This window comes from Melanerpes formicivorus, unplaced genomic scaffold, assembly GCF_026170545.1.
Source record: "Melanerpes formicivorus ecotype bairdi unplaced genomic scaffold, bMelFor1.0.p_v2 SCAF_60, whole genome shotgun sequence".
Lineage (NCBI taxonomy): Eukaryota > Metazoa > Chordata > Aves > Piciformes > Picidae > Melanerpes > Melanerpes formicivorus.
In genome coordinates, this window is record NW_027142412.1 from 2,806,831 (window position 1) to 2,825,757 (window position 18,927).

The 18,927-nt window shown below is 58.5% G+C and overlaps 1 protein-coding gene across 1 annotated transcript in view; it reads right to left on the reverse strand.

The window, feature by feature from the left end:
- KSR2 (kinase suppressor of ras 2) overlaps positions 1–18,927 on the reverse strand; it is an 85,145-nt gene that overhangs the window by 64,041 nt on the left and 2,177 nt on the right. Inside the window, 3 exon segments of the mRNA XM_068161803.1 lie at positions 4,980–5,475; positions 11,983–12,133; positions 12,854–12,994. Of these exon segments, the coding sequence (XP_068017904.1) occupies positions 4,980–5,475; positions 11,983–12,133; positions 12,854–12,994 (788 nt within the window).

The following is an 18,927-nucleotide window of genomic DNA, read 5'->3' on the forward strand; positions in this document are numbered from 1 at the left end:
AGCTGCTCACCCAGCCCTAGCTAATCAACCAGACCATGGCACCAAGTGCCTCATCCAGGCTTTTCTTACACACCTCCAGGGATGTTCACAGGCTCACAGGATGTCAGGGGTTGGAAGGGACCCAAAGAGCTTATCGAGTCCAAGCCCCTGCCAGAGCAGGACCACAGAATCCAGCTCAGGTCACAGAGAAACACATCCAGGCAGGCCTTGAAAGTCTCCAGAGAAGGAGACTCCACAACCCCTCTGGGCAGCCTGCTCCAGGGCTCTGTCACCCTCACAGTAAAGTTTCCCCTTGTGTTGAGGTGGAGCCTCCTGTGCTGCAGTTTCCATCCATTGCTCCTTGTCCTATCACAGGGAACAAGTGTTGTCTCCACCACCTCCCTGGGCAGCACATTCTAATCTCTCTTTCTGTGAAGAACTTCTTCCTCACCTCCAGCCTAAACTTCCCCCTGGCACAGCTTGAGACTGTGTCCTCTTGTTCTGGTGCTGGGTGCCTGGCAGAAGAGACCAACCCTCACCTGGCTACAGCCTCCCTTGTAGAGAGCAATGAGGTCTCCCCTGAGCCTCCTCTTCTCCAGGCTAAGCAACCCCAGCTCCCTCAGCCTCTCCTCACAGGGCTGTGCTGCAGACCCCTCCCCAGCACTGTTGCCCATCCAGGTGGACCTCTATGCACTCAGACACTGCAAGATGCCCTGTGAGGAGAGGCTCACTTGGAGCCATGGTTTAGTTGTCTGGAGGTGCTGGGTATTAGGTAATAGGTTGGGCTTGATGATGTCTGAGGTCTTTTCCAGCCTGGTTGATGATTCTGTGCTGCCCATGGAGTTGTTTGCACACACTGGTAGCATCCTGCTGAGTCCACCTGCTCTGCAAACATCCATCTCTTGCTCGTCCCCAATGCCAAGAGCCCACCTGCCTTGCCATGCCTGGGAAAGGTCAGGGAGGCACAAGAGCCATCTAAGGGCTGCTCCATCGAGCCCAGCCCACGCAGAATATCAAATAATTGATCTGGCAGGCAGCAGTGTGGATGGGAATTGATAGAAGAGAGCAGGGCGTCACTCGGAGGCTTGCAGAGCAGCAGAGCAAATGACCTGGCACTCAGCAGCAGTTAAAACCCGGTGCAGATGATTGACTCTGAAGGACAAGTCAACAACAGGCTGCTTGGTGTGGTGGGGATGGTGGAGAGGACTTCAGGCTTCCACAAGTTCAGGCTGGAGGGGAGGAGAAAGTTCTTCACTCATAGCAAGAGAGCTTGGCCATTGGGATGTGCTGCCCAGGGAGGTGGTGGAGTCCCCACCTCTGGAGGTGTTCAAGAAAGGCTTGGATGTGGCACTTGGAGCCATGGTTTAGTTGTCAGGAGGTGTTAGGTAATAGGTTGGACTTGATGATCTCTGAGGTCTTCTCCAACCTTACTGATTCTATGAAAGTGTATCCAAAATGAAGCTGCCTTGAGCTGGAGGAGCCTCCTCCCAGCCCAAACCTGACCTGGGTACACCATGAAGCTGCACATCCTCTCCAGCAGCTGTTCCACATCAGTCCTGGGGAGAGCTGACACCTCCAATAGCTGAGGCCCAGAGGAGGTCACACAGCTTTGGTTCACCATCCACACACTCCGGGATCCTCCCTCCCCAGCTGCTCACTGGTGGCTGTCCCAGGAGGTCATGAATTGGGCCAGGCACCAGCATGGCACAAAGAACCCCAGCTGGGAAGCAGAGGAGGTTTTGGGCTCAGCTCCTCTTCTCAGGGGTCTCAGGATGCAGGCTGGCCACCCAACCTCCAGCTTGGGGCAGGACCCCACGGGGCAGATCTTGCTCCAGGGGACTATTTGACAGGCAGCCTGCTAAGGGTTAATGAGAGCTCTGGAGCTTGCTCTCAGCTGAGTTTGACTTTCCCTCCCCAATTAATGTGTTTCTAAGCTCTTCCAGCCAGAGCCATGGCTGGGCTTTTTTTGTGTGCTGTTCCTTTCCCTCTCTGACTCCTTGCTGATGAATAATCATTAACTATCCATGAAGGATTTCAATGGCCCATGGAATTCAGGAGGTAGGAAATGAGCATTCTATTATCAAGCACTCCAAATGTTTTCTTTCCACCTCAAGACCACTCATCAGATGTTTATGGATTGCAGATTTACAGAAGCCAGGGGAATCTGTTTAGGAGTAATGTTCTGTACCCCAGAGTCAGGGCCAGCAGCTGGAGGCTGCGTGCAGGAGAAGCTGAGCTCAAAAGAAACTTAACCTCTGCTTCAGCCTCAGAGAATGGTTTGGCTTGGAAGGGACCTTCAAGATCATCCAGTTCCAACCTCCCTGCCATGGGCAGGGACATCTTCCACCAGCCCAGGGTGCTCAAGGCCTCATTCAACCTGGCCTTGAACACCTCCAGGGAGGATGGAGCCACAACCTCCCCTGGGCAACTTGTGCCAGTGTCTCACCACCCTCACTGCAAAGAATTTCTTCCACATCTCCAGTCTAAATCTGCCCTCCTCAAGCTTCAAGTGACCTCTGGAGGTCATCCAGTCCAACCACCCTGCTAAAGGGGCACCCACAGCAGCATCACAACGGCCAGAGGGGTTTGGAATCTCTCCAGAGCAGGAGACTCCACAGCCTCTCTGGGCTGCTTGCTCCGAGCCTCCAGCACCCTCACAACAAAGTTTCTCCTCCTGTTCAGATGGAACCTCCTGGGTTCCTGCTTGTGCCTGCTGCCCCTTGTCCTGTCCCTGGGCATCACTGAAGAGCCCAACCCCAGCCTCTTGCCCCCCCACCCTTTATCTCTTGCTGAGTATTGATCAGATCCCCTCTCAGGCTGCTCTTCTCCAGGCCCCAGGTCTCTCAGCCTTCCCTCCTCACAGAGATGCTCCAGACCCCTCAGCACCTTCACAGCCTCCACTGGACTCTCTCCAGTAGTTCCTTGTCTCTCTTGAACTGGGAAGCCCAGAACTGGACCAAGGGCTCCAGATGTGGCCCCATTAGAGCAGAGTAGAGGGGCAGGAGAACCTCTCTCAACCTGCTGGTCACACTCTTCTTAGTGTACCCCAGGAGACCATTGGCCTTTTTGTCCCCCAGCACTCCCAGGTCCTTCCCTGAGGAGCTGCTCCCCAGCAGGTCCCCCCTCACCTGTACTGCTGCAGGGGGTTGTTCCTCCCCAGGTGCAGGGCCCTAGGCTTGCCCTTGTTGAACCTCAGGAGCTTCCTCTCCACCCAACTCTGCAGCCTGGCCAGGTCTCACTGAATGGCAGCACTGCCTGATGGGGCATCAGCCACTCCTCCACACCAGCTCATCACAGCCCTGCAAAGCTCCTTTTTCACTGTGCCAGGCCAAGCAGTTGCCACCATCTCCAGGTGAATGCAGAGCCTGAACTTCAGAGTGCCTCTGCTAGAGAAAGGGGGAAGCAGCAGCAGCTGCCTCTTTAAACACACTAATTACTATCCCCAAACACTAATGGGATTAGCAGGCAGGATTTAGTGGTTGCCTCCTGAAAAACCATTAAATGCCATTAGAGAAAATTAACCTCCCCTGTTCTTGGAGCAGCTTTTGGATCCTGGATCCTTCCGCAGCCACAGGATGAACCCCAGTAGGATACCAAGGCAGTGAGCCCCAGCAACCTTGGCTTCCTCCTCTGTTGATTCACTAACCAGCACTGGAGTTTGCCCAGCACCACCAGGAAGGATGCTGGGCAAACTGGGCACAGCCAGACAGGGACTGAAGGAAAAGGGGCTGACAGTTGATGGAAAACTCAGCATGAGGCAGCAGTGGTCACTGGCAGCCCAGAGCCAGCTGAGTGCTGAGCTGCAGCCAGAGCAGGGAGAGCAGCAGCACAGGGAGGGGATTCTGCCCCTCTGCTCTGCTCAGACCCCACCTGCAGCACTGCCTCCAGCTCTGGGGCCCCCAGCACAAGAAGGTCATGGAACTGCTAGAGAGGGTCCAGAGGAGGCTGCAGAACCTCCCCTACAGGGACAGGCTGAGACTTGCGGCTGTTCACCCTGGAGAAGAGAAGGCTCTGGGGAGCCTTGCAGTACCTGAAGGGGGCTATAGGAGAGCTGAGGAAGGACTTTTGACAAGGGCTGGGAGTGACAGGATGAGGAACAATGGATTGAATCTTGAAGAGGGCAGATTGAGACTGGAGAGGAGGAAGAAATTCTTTGCAATGAGGATGGGGAGACACTGGCACAGGCTGCCCAGGGGAGGTTGTGGCTGCCTCCTCCCTGGAGCTGTTCAAAGCCAGGCTGGATGAGGCCTTGAGCAACCTGTCCATGGCAGGGAGGTTGGAGCTGGATGCTCTTGAAGGTCCCTTCCGACCCAAACCATTCTCTGAACCAAGGAGGTCTCCTCTGCCACCCTACACCGAGGCAGCAGCAGGCTTGCTGAGCACTGCCAGCAACGAAGCCTGAAGGGGATGGAGAGGGAGTGTGGTGGTGCTGGGAGCCCATTCCCTGCGCAGCAGCAGCCTCTGCCGGCATGGGAGCTGCAGAGCAGCAGGAAGGAGCAGGGCATGGCCAGAGCCTAAGCAGCCTTCTGCCAGCACCATCAGCGATAGGAAAGATACCAGAAGGTCTCTGAAGTGTCATATCCCCGTCCCACTCCCACTCAGCTCTTATGGCTGGGTTGTGCATCCCCACGCTGCAGCTGCAGCATCCCACCCCCCACCCATGCCATGCTCCAGCACACGGGGCTTTTGCCAGCCACCTGGCACATTGGTGCCCCCCATCCACCCCCACACTCCCAAAATGTGGTCCCAGGAGGGCAAACTAAAATCACAGAGCCATCTGGGCTGGAAAAGCCCTTTGAGAGCCAGGATTCCAACCATGCTTTAACTCTACCCAGGCTGGTGCTAACCCATGTCCCTCAGCACCACATCTCTGCCTCTTTTAAACACCTCCAGGGATGGGCATTCAACCACCTCCCTGGGCAGCCTGTGCCAGGCCTTGAGAACCCTCTCAGGGAAGAAGTTTCTCATCACGTCCAACCTAAACCTCCCCCGGTGCTTACTTGGGGGTGTGCGCCTCGTCCACCCGATGGCCCAGCTGGAACTCGTGGGACTTGCTGCGGTGCAGGGCGGTGAAGCCGGGGAGGAGGTGGATCAGCTTGCGCGAGGAGGGCGGGGGGGTCCCGGGGGGCTTCAGCTTGTTGCGGCGGCGCACCGGCGGCGTGCCCGGCGGCGTCATGGTGGTGACGATGTTGGGGGTGCGCGGAGGGGTGTGAGCGGCGTGGCGCTGGCGCGGCGAGGGCGGCAGCGAGCGGGGGCCGGGCTCGGCGGGCGGGCACAGCCCCGCGGGGCCCTCCACGGTCAGCCTGTCCGCCGGGGGGGCGTGGGGCGAGCCCGCGTGGCAGTGGTTCTGCCCGCACTTGGGTGGGACCCGGGGGCTCTGCAGGAGGTGCGTCCTGCCCCACTGCCCCGGCTCCGGCGGGCACCCGGGGCTGTTCTCCTTCCCCGGCTCCGTCGTGGGCCACTGGATGGTCCAGTCCTGCTTGGAGAGGCTCCCACCTGGGACGGAAGAGAGAGATGCGGCCGTGAGGCATGGCAGAGGCTGCGCGACCCGCGCCCCGGCTCTGAAGAGCCGGCGTCGAGCTGCTGCACCTTCTGCACCTGCAAAGCCAAGCAGGAGCTCTGCCCAGGGTTAGAGAGGCACAGAGGGGCTGTGCCCAGGGTTAGAGAGGGACTCTCCCCGGGGCACTCCAGAGGGGGTCAAGAAGGGCTGTGCCCAGGGGCGCTCGAGAGGAGCTGTGCCCAGGGTTAAAGAGGGACTCTCCCCGGGGCACTCCAGAGGGGGTCGAGAAGGGCTGTGCCCGGGGGCGCTCCGGAGGGGCCGTGCCCACATTTCCCCACCTTCTGAGCTCCCTCTATGTGTCCCTCCACTATCACCAAGCTTACCACCGTCACCCCCAAACATGCCCTGGGGATAGGACACCCCTTGCCTGCCCAAGGCCAGTGCCTTGTCTCACCCCTGCCATTTACATACAAAAGAGGGACTGTAATTAGGGGGGGGCTCATAATTATCCATCTCAACCAGCACAGAGACCAACAAAGGGCTGCTGGCTGCAACTTCAGAGCACCAGGGTGACAGATCCTACTCAGGGTCCCTTTGCTTGGTCCTTTTTGGTTGCCTCGACCGAGGAAAGCCTCATAAAACCATCACCTCTGTATTTTGAAGAGCATCCTTCACAGCTCCCTTTTGATAATTAACTGCCTGGCCTCCCCTCTTCCCCTCCCTTCGAGGGGAACCTTTGATTTCAAGCTCCAGAGGAAAAGGAAAGGAGACAAATCCTTTGGAAATGGAAGGATTTGTGCCCATTGCCCTTTGTTCTGTCCCTGGGCACCGCTGACAAGAGCCCAGCCCCAGCCTCTCACCCACTGCCCTTTCTCTCTTGCTGAGCATTGCTCAGATCCCCTCTGGGGCTGTTCCTCTCCAGGCTCAACAGCCCCAGGGCTCTCAGCCTCTCCCTCATAGAGAGGCTCCAGGCCCCTCAGCCTCCTCTGGACTTTCTCCAGTAGTTCCCAGTCTCTCTTCAACTGGGAAGCTCAGAACTGCAACCAGTTCTCCAGATGTGGTCTCACCAGGACAGAGCAGAGGGGCAGGAGAACCTCCCTCAACTGTCTGCTGGCCACACTCTTCTTCATACACCCCAGGAGATCTTCTTGGCCATGAGGGCACAGTGCTGGCTCCAGGTGAACTTGTCCCCCAGCACTCTCAGGTCCTTCTCTGAGGAGCTGCTTTCCAGCAGCTTTGCCCCAAATGAGGACACTCACAGCTCCTCTTCTGTCACTCATCACCCTGCCTGACCCTTCACTGTTCCCCAAGCCACCCACAGCCCTCCCAGAGCTGGGCCAGACCATAAATATTCAGCTCAGGATCATTTTTTCCCCCTGTAGAACAGCTAAGAACCTCCACCCAGAACTCACCAGTCACACACCATCAACTCCTCAACCCACAGCTCAGCTCTTACTTAATATTCAATTAATCCCCCTCCGAGCTCCAAGCTGGTGCCTCAGCTGCTAATCAAACCCTGCTGCTGAGCAGGAGGGAGGCTTCACAGCCCAAAAACCTCCCCAGCACCATCAGCTGGGCTTTAGCACCGGCTTCCCACCATCTCTGAGCAGCACAATGTGCTTTTGGCCTGTCAGGTCCTCCAGGGCTTTCCTTGCTGCTGGGGATGCTCACTTCGGGAAGAGGCTCCTTCCCCACCATCAAACCCCATCCATCCTGGCAGAATTCATCACCAGTGAAGAGATGAACATCTGTCACAGGAGGAGAGTCTGAGAGAGCTGGGGCTGCTTAGCCTGGAGAAGAGGAAGCTTGAGGGGTGGTGGAAGGATGTAACTTCTTGTTGATGCTTACAAATATCTCAGGGGTGGGTGTCAGGAAGATGGGGTCCCCAGACTCTTCTCAGTGGTCCCCAGTGACAGGACAAGAGGTGATGTGCATGAACTTGAACACAGGAAGTTCCATCTAAACACGAGGAGAAACTTCTTCACATTGAGGGCCCCAGAGCATTGGAGCAGGCTGCCCAGGGGGGTGGTGGAGTCCCCATCTCTGGAGACTTTCAAGGCCCACCTGGAGGTGTTCCTGTGTGACCTACCCTTGGTGACCCTGAGTTCTCCCCTGCCAGGACAGAACTGGCCTGGGAAATTAGATGTCTCTAATTAATGACTCAATAAATAAATAAAAGACTGATGGGGGGAAAAAAAGTTAATGCTGCTCCTGAGTCCTGCTGCACTGACACTGAGCAGGGCTTCCAGAGCCTGACCACTGGCTGCTGCAGTTGGAGGAATTAATTGTTGCCATGTTTTAAAGAGCCAACAACTTGCTCATTGATTGTGGTTTTGGAGCAGAAATACATTTGCTTGGCAAAGAGGCAAAATGTAGGTAAAAAGCTGATCCCATCCCAAGAGAGCAGCATTGTCACCCCAGGGTCCTACCCCTGGGGCAGGGCAATCCCAAGCACAAAGCCAGGCTGGGTGAGGAGTGGCTCAAGAGCAGCCTGGAGGAGGAAGACTTGGGGCTGTCAGGTGGTGAAAGACTCCCCAGGGGCCAGCAGTGGTCACTGGCAGCCCAGAGCCAGCTGAGTGCTGAGCTGCAGCCAGAGCAGGGAGAGCAGCAGCACAGGGAGGGGATTCTGCCCCTCTGCTCTGCTCAGACCCCACCTGCAGCACTGCCTCCAGCTCTGGGGCCCCCAGCACAAGAAGGACCTGGAGCTGCTGGAGAGGCTCCAGAGGAGGCCACAAAGATGATCAGAGGGCTGCAGAACCTCCCCTGTGGGGACAGGCTGAGAGAAGAGATGTCCTGGAAAAGAGAAAGCTCCAAGGAGACCTTAGAGCAGCCTCCCAGAAGATGGCTACAGGAGAGCTGGGGAAGGACTTCAGACAAGGGCTGGGAGTGCCAGGAGGAGAGGGAATGAGTTGAAGCTTAAGGAGGGCAGATTGAGACTGGAGATGTGGAAGAAATTCTTTCCAGTGAGGGTGGGGAGACACTGGCACAGGTTGCCCAGGAGAGGTTGTGGCTGCCCCCTCCCTGGAGGTGTTCAGGGCCAGGCTGGATGAGGCCTTGAGCAACCTGGGCTGGTGGGAGGTGTCCCTGCCCATGGCAGGGGGGGTGGAACTGGATGATCTTTGAGGTCAACTCCCAACCCAAACCATTGTATGAGTCAATGACTAAGCACCCACCAGCTCCTCTGCACTGTGCAAACCTCCCAAGCACCCAGCTGGGTGCCAACCAGCAGTGCAGAGGCAGGGGACATGCAGCCATGAGGAGGAAGGCACAAGACCATCTGCCAGCCCAGGTGGAGCATTCTGCACCCAAATCCTCTAGAAATTCAGGGAGATTTGGTCTCCTCCATCACCTGGGGAGCTCCTGTGTCTCACAGGGGCTCTGCAGTGCCCCAAACTGCCTGTCCCCAAGGCTTGTGTTGTCCACTGGACAATGTCCACCAGCAATGACCATTGTGCTGCAGAGCCCAAAGCCCCAGTCCCAGCAGAGCAGGAACAGCCTCTACAGCATCTCTGCACATGCTGGGGGGGACAAAACAGCAGCCCCCAGCACACAGCCCAGCCTGCAGCCCCCCCTCTGGGAGCAGCACGATGATGGATGGGATTAAATGGAGCGCTGGGGAAGGCAAACACAACTTCCAGCCTGGAGAGCAGCAAACTCCCTCCCACAGGGACCCAATGGGCCACCAAGCTGCATCCTGCTGTGAGGGCTGCCGGCCCCATCACCTGCCCCATTAAAAAGGAAATGAAGCAGCAAGCATCCCACAGCCCCTCCTTCTTCCCCTACACCAGTGCACCCCATCCTTGCCAGCCAGAAAGCACCAGAGGGGCAGAAGATGCTTCAACATCCTCAGTGCAGCTGCTGAACCAAAGGCTCAGGTGGATTTTCCAAAGCAGAGGTCCCACCAGCATGTGGAATTCATAGCCTCATAGAACTGTTAGGGTTGGAAGGGACCTCAAGGACCATCCAGTTCCAACCCCCCTGCCATGGCCAGGGACACCTCACACTAGATCAGAGCCACATCCAGCCTGGCCTTCAAAACCTCCAGGGATGAGGCTTCCACCACCTCCCTGGGCAACCTGTGCCAGGCTCTCACCAGCCACATGGGGAAGAACTTCTTCCAATCTGAATCTACCCATTTCCTCTGGGCAAGCCAGCAGAGGGGCAGCAGCAGGGCTGCAGGGGCAGGGCTCAGCCAGGACAGCAAGTAAAGCAAGATTTGTTTGCAACAGGCTTTAAAAGTCAGAGGTGTTTAAGCAAAGAGCAGGCTGAGAGCCTTCCCTGGGCTCTGAGGGAGGCACTGAGGCCCTTCCTCAAACAGTGGAGATACTTAGGGGAAATGCCAAAGGGAAGGAGGGCAGAAGCACAGGCAGGAGCTGGAGTCAGGGCCAAGGGAAATGTCAAGCTGGGTTCAGCCATCCCCATCCTGCTGCTCCAGCAGAGGGCTGGAAGAGGATTCTGCACAAGCCTGCTGCCACTGTCCCCCAGCACAGACACTGCCATGCTGTGCCATGCCATGCCACTCTGCCACACAGCATGGGAAGGCCAAAGGAGTGGCAGGAACCACAGCAGGTGGAGGTGGCTGAGACCCCTCCAGGGAAGGTGCTTGGACCCCTGCCTGGGACATGTCAGGCCAAGCAATGGTATTGTGGGCACAGTGCTGGCCCCTGAAAGCTGCTTCTTGGTGGAAACAAATCACAGCACCCTCCTCACCACCAGCCCTGTCCCCTCCTGTCCCCAAGGACTGCTCTGACCCTGCAAAGCCAATCCCCAGCAGCTACACCCCAGCAAAGCTCAGCCTCCATTCCCCCAGCCCTGGGATGCAGCTGAGCTGGAGGAGCTCCTCAAGAGGGAACAGGCAGAGGGATTTGGGATCCCCAAGCCTTGGGTCCACAGCTAAACCAGCACTCTGCCATCACCCCAGGCTAGGACCAGCCCTCGGGAAGGGGAGAGAGGAGGAGTGGTTTAGGCTGTGAAATGAAGTTTCACCATTCCTGGCAGCTCCTCCAAAAGGAGGCACCTGGGGAGGCCAGGCTGGGCTTCTGCTTGAGGAGGCACATGTGTGGGGAAGAGCCCCCCAACACCCCTCCAAGGCCAGCCCCAGGAGAGGAAGTCCCAGGACAGCAGCATGCAGCAAGGCTCAGCTGCCTTGGGACAAGGTGTCCGAAGAGACAGACCCTGCACAGCACCCCCGGCGCCACCACGCTGCATCACTCCCCCCCTTCCCCGGCGCCGCAGCCCTCGGCCCCGCCGCCGGGCTGCCGCCGCCGAGAGTCGGAGCAGCTCCGGCTTCGTGCAGCGGCTTCTGCAGCGCGGAGCTCTGCTGCCACCGCCCGGGCACCGCCTGCCAGCTCCGCACCCCCCGGCACCCGCACCCCCCGCACCTGCATCCTCCCGGTCCTGCAGCCCCTCCAGCTCCCGCAGCCCCCCACAGCCCCCAGTCGTAGAATCACAGAGTTGTCAGGGTTGGAAGGGACCTCAAGGATCAGCCAGTTCCAAGCCCCTGCCGTGGGCAGGGACACCTCACACTGGAGTCCCCATTCACCCCCTCCCAGAGGCCAGGCAATCACAGCATCGTTAAGGCTGGAAAGACCTCTGAGATCGAGTCCAACCACTGACCCCAAACCATTAACCACATCCCCAAGTGCCATGGCCACACGTTTCTTCAACACCTCCAGGGATGGGGACTCCACCTCCCTGGGCAGCCTGTTCCAGTGGGAAGGGCTGAGGTGCTCTGGGAAGGTTTTGGATGCAGGGGCTTCCCTCTGCAGCCAGCCCTCTGGGTGGAAGGAGCCTGGTGAATCTCAGGAGGTTGCTCTGAGCATGCCAGCTGTGCTCCTGCAGCAAGAGGGAAGAGGGGAACCCCAAAAGAAGCTCTGCACCTGCCTTGGGTGAAGTCTCCCTGCAGAGGTCTCACAACTCATCACTTCCACAGGCTCCTGAGCTGCAGGGATGCACCGTGGCAAAGCTGTGCCCCGTGGGCAGAGGGCACCCAGCTGTGCCCTGGTGATGCAGGAGCTCTGCCACCCATGCCCAAAGGATAGAATAGAATTGGAATAGAATTAACCAGGTTGGGAAATACCTTTGAGCTCATCCAGTCCAACCTATCACCCAGCACCATCTGATCAACCAAACCATGGCACCAAGTGCCTCGTCCAGGCTCTTCCTAAGCACCTCCAGTGATGGTGACTCCACCACCTCCCTGGGCAGCACATCCCAATCTCTCTTGCTGTGAAGAACTTCTTCCTAACACCCAGCCTAAACCTCCCCTGGTGCAGCTTGAGACTGTGTCCTCTTGTTCTGGTGCTGCTTGCCTGGGAGAAGAGCCCAACCCCCACCTGGCTACAACCTCCCTCCAGGTAGTTGTAGACAGCAAGAAGGTCTCCTCTGAGCCTCCTCCAAACTATTAAAGCCACACTCCTGGTGCCACCACCATGGGCCAGTGCCACTCACCGCCCCCAGCTGCAGGGGACCCGGCCAGGAGCGCAGGAGGGCAGCGGACTCACCGGACTTGTGGACGCTGCGGAGGCAGGAGAGGGAAGCGTTCAGGCGAGCACACTCCTCACTGTTGGCCCCAAACTTCTCTATGGTGGCACAGACCTCGTCATCAGTCATGTCCAGCAGCTCCTCCAGGCTCAGCTGCCCTGGAGCAATTTCCTAAAGGACAGGAAAAAGAGAAAACCAAGGAAGGAGTGAGAGAGGAAGGATAAAGCTGCCTGGAGCAGCTTCCAACCAGCACCTCGGGGCACACAGCTGAGGAGCTGTTCCCTCCTGCTACCCTCTTTAGGTCACAGACCCCAAACCCTGCATTCCCCACCTCAAACCACATGGAAACCAGAGGGCCCAGCTTGAGCCTCAGCTTTACCTCAAGCTTTTACAGGCTTTAGGTCCACCCAAGACCCAGCTCAACACTGGGACATCTCAGAGCACCACGCAAACCTGCCCTGAGCACAAGCAGGGCTTGGGCAGCTCCAGTAGAGGCTTTCCTCTTCCCTGAGGAGGGTCTTCCAGGAGGACCTCTGGGTGCCTCCCCCCTGCTGCACCCATCACCTGCAGGAGTCCAGGAGGTGGCAGAAGGATGCTGTGATGAGGACATGGAAGATCCCCCCTGGGAGGGGTAAGCAGTGCCCACAGAGTCCCTGGGGGGGGATGGGGGTGGTGTCCTCACCGGTGGGTGGAGGAGAGCTGCAGGGTGGCCTTGGCCAGCACATCCACCAAGGCCTTGCAGCAGCTTTGCACACAGTAAAACAAGAAGGTCTCTCTGCTCTGCTGTCCCAACCTGACCCCACTACTGCCCCCAGGCCCTAAAACCGTGGGGGAAACACTGCCTGAGAGGTTCAGCATCCCTCCCCAGGCCACTGGCTGCCCAGCCCTTACCTCCATCACCTCCTTACGGATGTCCACGATGCGGAACCAGTGCAGGAGCTGGGGGAAGCCTTCCAGCTTGGCATTGCGCTCCTGCAGGGCAACCTTCCTCTTGCAGGACAGCTGCCGGCTGAAGTATTTCACCAGCTTGCTCTGGAAGAGAAGCCAAAGCAGCTCTGTGAGATCCTCCTGCCATGACCTCCCCCTCCAGCTCACCCATGGCAGGAAGGGGCTGACTGCTGGCAGCCTGGGCTCTGCCCTCCCTCGGCCCCATTGCCACTCAGCCCCTCCTGCCTTCAAAGCCCTCCTGTTATCTGCAGCCAAACTACTGCAGGCTCCTTTGGCATCAAGCTGAGTGTCCAAAGGGGGCATTTCTCCACCACCACCCCCAAAAAAAAGCCCTTTCTCAGCTCCTTTTATCCCTAGCCCAGCATGGACCAGTGCCAGGGTCTCTCTCAGGGCACAGACAGCCCTTGTCACCTCAGGGACCCCACAGTGGGTGGGTGGGGTGAGGAGGGAGGACAGAGAACACAAAGACATCACTTGTCCCACACATCAACTCAGAGCCCACTCCTTCCCAGTGCTGCCCAATACCCAAAGGCCACACTCCCCTCTTTTACACCCAGGCTCAGTGCAAAGAGACCCTCCCCCTCCCCAGCACCCCTCAGCATGGCACAGCACCACACCCAGCCTCACACCCAGCCTCACACCCAGCCTCACACCCAGCCTCACACCCACCACCACCATCACCACCACCACACAGTGTCAAGACCAAGATGAGGCTGTTTGCTCCTCATCCTCACCCCACATCTGACCCAATCCTCCTTCCTCCCACTGCTCCTCATCACCATGACCACAGCCATCAAGCCTTCCTTGCTTGCCCAGGGTCTCATCACTCCACCAACCAAGCTGCTCCCACCATGCACCTCCCACCCCCCCAAGACCTCCAACCACGGGGCCACAGATGCCTGACAGCTCCCAAAATACCAGCACCAAGCTCCTGGCCTCCTTCCCCTGCAACAGGGAGCAGAGCCTAGCTGGCTGGAAGCTGCTGGGAATCCTTGCTCCTGCTTTTCCAGCCGGGAGATTCCCTGCTCCAGCAGCACTAGGTGGTGCTGTGCCCCTGCTCTGTGAACCCCAAAAACAGCTGAGCAGAGTGGAACAGAGACAAGGGGGCAAATCCCAGCGTGGGGGGGGGGGGGTTGGAAGGGACCTCTGGAGATCGTCCACTCCAACCCCCCCCTGCTCCAGCAGGGCTCCCACAGCAGCCTGCCCAGCAGCACAGTGCCCAGGGGGGGTTGGAAGCTCTCCAGAGAAGGAGACTCCACAACCTCTCAGGGCAGCCTGCTCCAGGGCTCCAGCAGCCTCAATGTAAAAGGGTTTAGATGGAAGCAGGGAGGGTGAGATGCTCCACCACAAGCAGCCCCTTCCCCTTGGCTACTGGTGGCTTTGGGATCCCCCCCCCCCTCCATCTTCTCTCCAAGGCAAAGACCTGGAAAGCAGGAGCCCAGCAGGTTGCTGCTGCTCTGCAGGGATGGCTGCAGGCAGAGGAGGGAGGTCCCCACTGCACATCCCTGCCCTGGGAGCTTGGGTGACCTCGGCGAGGTGAGGGGCCGGGGTCACCCAAGGCTGGAGCCCTCTTCATCCCCGTTCAAAGCCTGGGGGCTCCTCTCCCTGAGGGGGGGTTCCAGGCTCCTCCCAGCACCCCAAGCAGCCTTTCCTCTCGGCAAGGCTCTCACCCCAAAGCCCAGGGTGGGGAGAAGCAGCACTGGGAGCAAAGCAGCCATCTCCAAGGAGCAGGAAGGTGGCTGCACCACCCTCCCCCCGCCCGACCCCCCCAGCACAGCCCCCTGACGTCAGCAGGGCTGGAGACAGCACCCAGCCCTGCCTGGAGACCGGGAAGAGGTGGTGGAAAATCCACCTGTGAGAGCAAGAGGGGAAAGTTAATTAACCTCACAGAGGCAAGGCAGGCAGGAGCTGCCAGCACCGGGGAGGGGGTTCTGCTCCTCTCCTCTGCTCTGCTCAGAGCCCACTTGCAGCACTGCCTCCAGTTCTGGTGCCCCCAGCACAAGAAGGACCTGGAACTGTTAGAGAGGGTCCACAGAGATCATAGAGTCAACCAGGCTGGAAAAGACCTCAGAGATCATCGAGTCCAACCTGTCACCTAATACCCAACACCTCCTGACAACTAACCCATGGCTCCAAGTGCCACATCCAATCCCACCTCCAAGGATGGGGACTCCACCACCTCCCTGGGCAGCACATCCCAGTGGCCAAACTCTCTTGCTGGGAAGAACTTTCTCCTCACCTCCAGACTAAACTTCCCCTGGCACAGCTTGAGACTGTGTCCTCTTGTTCTGGTGCTGGGTGCCTGGGAGAAGAGACCAACCCCCACCTGGCTACAACCTCCCTTCAGGTAGTTGTAGACAGCAAGAAGGTCTCCCCTGAGCCTCCTCTTCTCCAGGCTAAGCAACCCCAGCTCCCTCAGCCTCTCCTCCCAGGGCTGTGCTCCAGACCCCTCCCCAGCCTCGTTGCCCTTAATGATGATCAGAGTACTGCAGAACCTCCCCTGTGGGGCAGGCTGAGAGACTTGGGGCTGTTCAGCCTGGAGAAGAGAAGGCTCTGGGGAGACCTTAGAACAGCCTCTCAGGGGGCTACAGGAGGGCTAGGGAGGGACTTTGCACAAGGGCTTGTGGTGCTAGGATGAGGGGCGATGGATTGAAGCTTGAGGAGGGCAGATTGAGAGTGGAGAGTAGAAAGAAATTCTTTCCAGTGAGGCTGGGGAGACTCTGGCACAGGCTGCCCAGGGAGGCTGTGGATGCCTCTTCCCTGGAGGTGTTCAGGACCAGGCTGGATGAGGCCTGGAGCAGCCTGGGCTGGTGGAAGGTGTCCGTGGCAGGGGGGTTGGAACTGGATAATCTTGAAGGTCCCTTGCAACCCAAACCAGTCTGTGAATCTCTGCCTCTGCAAGATGTCAAGAGGGAGCCTGTGCCTGCCAGGATGCTCCTCCTGCTCAGCATGGCAGGAGCAGCACATGCCTGTGCTGGATATTCCTGGATATTCCCTCTAACCATTCCTGGCACAGCAGCAGGTCACAGCAGATGCCTTCCTACAGCGTGTAGCTGCAACCAGAAAGCCTCCTGCCTGGCTCCTACCAAGGGGCTCATTATCCCACTGTCACCTGGAGCACCTTCAGGCTGGGAATACTTCACCATGGTTCTGTTTGCCCTCCCCAGGCTCTTTCTAGCCCCTGCCAGGCTCATGTGCCATCTCCAGCTCTCCACATCATTTCTTTCCAGCACTGCTAAATGGTCCCCAGGGCTCTCTCCAGGGCTGCAGGGGCCAAAGTGGCTCAGCCCAGCCTGCTGGAGGTGCCTGGCTCTCACACAGGGTGCAGAGCCCAAGGCTGAGTGTGCTGTGCTCACCCCTGGTATTAGACACCAGAGAATCCACATGCAATGGCTCCCCCAGGCAGCATTTCCTTTGGCCACAGCCTGTGACAGTTTGGAAGCAACCACAGCTCTTCCCCAGGTGCCTCTTCCCATCCTCACCCACGTGTTTGTGCAGCAGCCAAAGGCATCCTGGGAGGGTTCCCCCTTCCCAGGTGGAACAGAGGAGCCCAGGCAAGGGGAACCAGCAGCCCTGGCATCATCCTCAGAGCCACTCACTGCTTTCTAGAAGCCCTGACCCAGGCTTTGAAACAGAGAGGAAAAGTGACCCCCCCTGCTGTAACACCGAGGGCAACATGGCCAGAAAGATCACCCAGTGCTGAGCAGCTTTTCCTTCTGCCTCCAGCAACGCAGGGCAGCAGCAGCCCTCTGCCCTGCTTACAGCCTGAGCCCCAAATGTATTGCTGCAAAACCCAGCTCCCACACTCAGACAGGGAACAGGGCTAATGGGATGGCAGCTCTGCTTCCACCCTCCTGCCCCAGCCACAGAGCCCAGGGCTGCTGCTCTTCCCTAGGGAGCAGACTGGCCCTGACTCCCACCCTGGAGCATGTTTTGGTCCCAGCCTCTGCCTCGGTTTCTCTTGGAGCCTGTCCCCAGTTGCAAGCAACACCTAAAAGCCTCCCAGCCACGAGGCTGCAGACAGTGGTGCCCCTCCTGAAGGAAGGGTGCTGCAGGGCAGCAGGAAGGACAGGGAACTGTTGAAGTGGGTCCAGAGGAGGCCACAAGGATCAGCAGAGGGCTGGAGAACCTCTGCTGTGAGGCCAGGCTGAGTGAGTTGGGGCTGTTCAACCTGGAGAAGAGAAGGCTCCTGGGAGACCTTAGAGCAGCCTTCCAGTATTGGAAGGGAGCTACAGGAAAGCTGGAGAGGGACTTGTGGCAAAGGCCTGGAGTGACAGGACAGGGGTAATGGCTTCAGACTGGGAGAAGCTGGATTTAAGTGAGACATTAAGAAGAAATTCTTCCCCATGAGGGTGGTAAGGAACTGGAAGAGGTTGCCCAAGAAGCTGTGGAGGTTCCAAGTCTGGGAGTGTTCAGAGGCAGGTTGGATAGGGACCTTGGGCAGCCTGGTCTAGCAGGAGGTGTCCCTGCCCAGGGCAAGGGGCTGTGACTGGGTGATGCTGAAGGTCCCTTCCAAGGCAAACCATTCTATGATGCTATGGTTCTAGGGCAGGATGCTGTGCCCTGCCCCACACAAGCACAGCACACGAAGGATGGGGACTCAACATCCCTTAAGGGAGTTCAAAACCACAAAAGAATGGAAAAACTTCTCTAAAGCCAGCCTGTGAGGATGAAACAGGTCCAGAGAAGGGCCAGGAGGAGGAGCAGAGGGCTGGAGATGCTCTGCTGTGAGCACAGACTGAGGGAGTTGGGGTTGTGCAGTCTGGAGAGGAGAAGGCTCCCAGGAGACCTCATTGTGGCCTTCCAGGATCTGCAGGGGGCTGCAGGAAAGCTGGGGAGGGACTGCTGAGGGTGTCAGGGAGGGACAGGACTGGGGGGGTTGGAGCAGAACTAGAAGTGGGGAGGTTGAGATTGGCTGTGAGGAAGAAGTTGTTCCCCATGAGGGTGGTGAGAGCCTGGCACAGGCTGCCCAGGGAGGTGGTGGAAGCCTCCTGCCTGGAGGTGTTTGCAGCCAGGCTGGAAGTGGCTGTGAGTAACCTGCTGTGGTGTGAGGTGTCCCTGCCCATGGCAGGGGGTTGGAACTGGCTGATCCTTGAGGTCCCTTCCAACCCTAACAATTCTATGATTCACTCAGCTGATCCCAGGCTCACACTGAGGCAAGGGCTGTGCCCAGGGTGAGATGACCTCCCAGGCTGCCCATCACCAGCCATCACCCCAGCCTGGCTCTGCTGGCACCAGCTGGGAAGGACAGAAGCTCAGAGCAGGCCTCTGTGTCTGCGTCACGGCCTTGGGACAGGGACTCAGGGCCAAGCTCAGCTCCTGCCTGCGCTGGCAGCAGCCCAGGAGCCACCAGCAGCCAGCTCAGCCCCACACCGATCAGCCAGCACCAAGAACCTGTGCTGGCTTCACCTGTTGGCATTCCCAACCTGGGGCTGGCCCCTTTGCTGTGCTGCCAAGCAATGGGTGAGCTTCAGCAGGGCTGCCCATGGCTGAGACATCTGTTTTGGGGGTGTTCTAGGGAAGCTGATGCCAGCTGTCCCCACGGCAGGCACGGCCCAGCCCACAGGGGCTGCAGAGATGCTCCCCTGCAAGCACCTGGGATTTGCAGAGCAGCATCCCCTTTGGCCATCCCCAAACCCTCTGGCTGACACCAGGGCACTGCTTCACCCATGTGGCATCACAGGATGCAGGGAAGGATCATCCCACTGGGGTGGCTTCACCATGCTCTTCAGCTTCCAGCCATGGGAGGCAAGAGGTAGCTCCTGAGCTGTGCTGACCCTGCTGAGGCCATCACTCCACTTGGGATGAGCTTCTCTTGAACTGCACCTTTGGGCATCATCTCTTCTAGGGAGCCTTCAAGCCAGCTTGCCTCCAGCAGAGTTTTCTACACACCCCAAAACCTTCATCTCCACCTCCCTCTCCCTCCTCTGAGGTTGTTCTGGGGTCACTCACGAACCAACACCTGGAGGCTGAGCCCACAGGCCCTGGCATGGAGGGGTGGGAGGGGACAGGGCTCA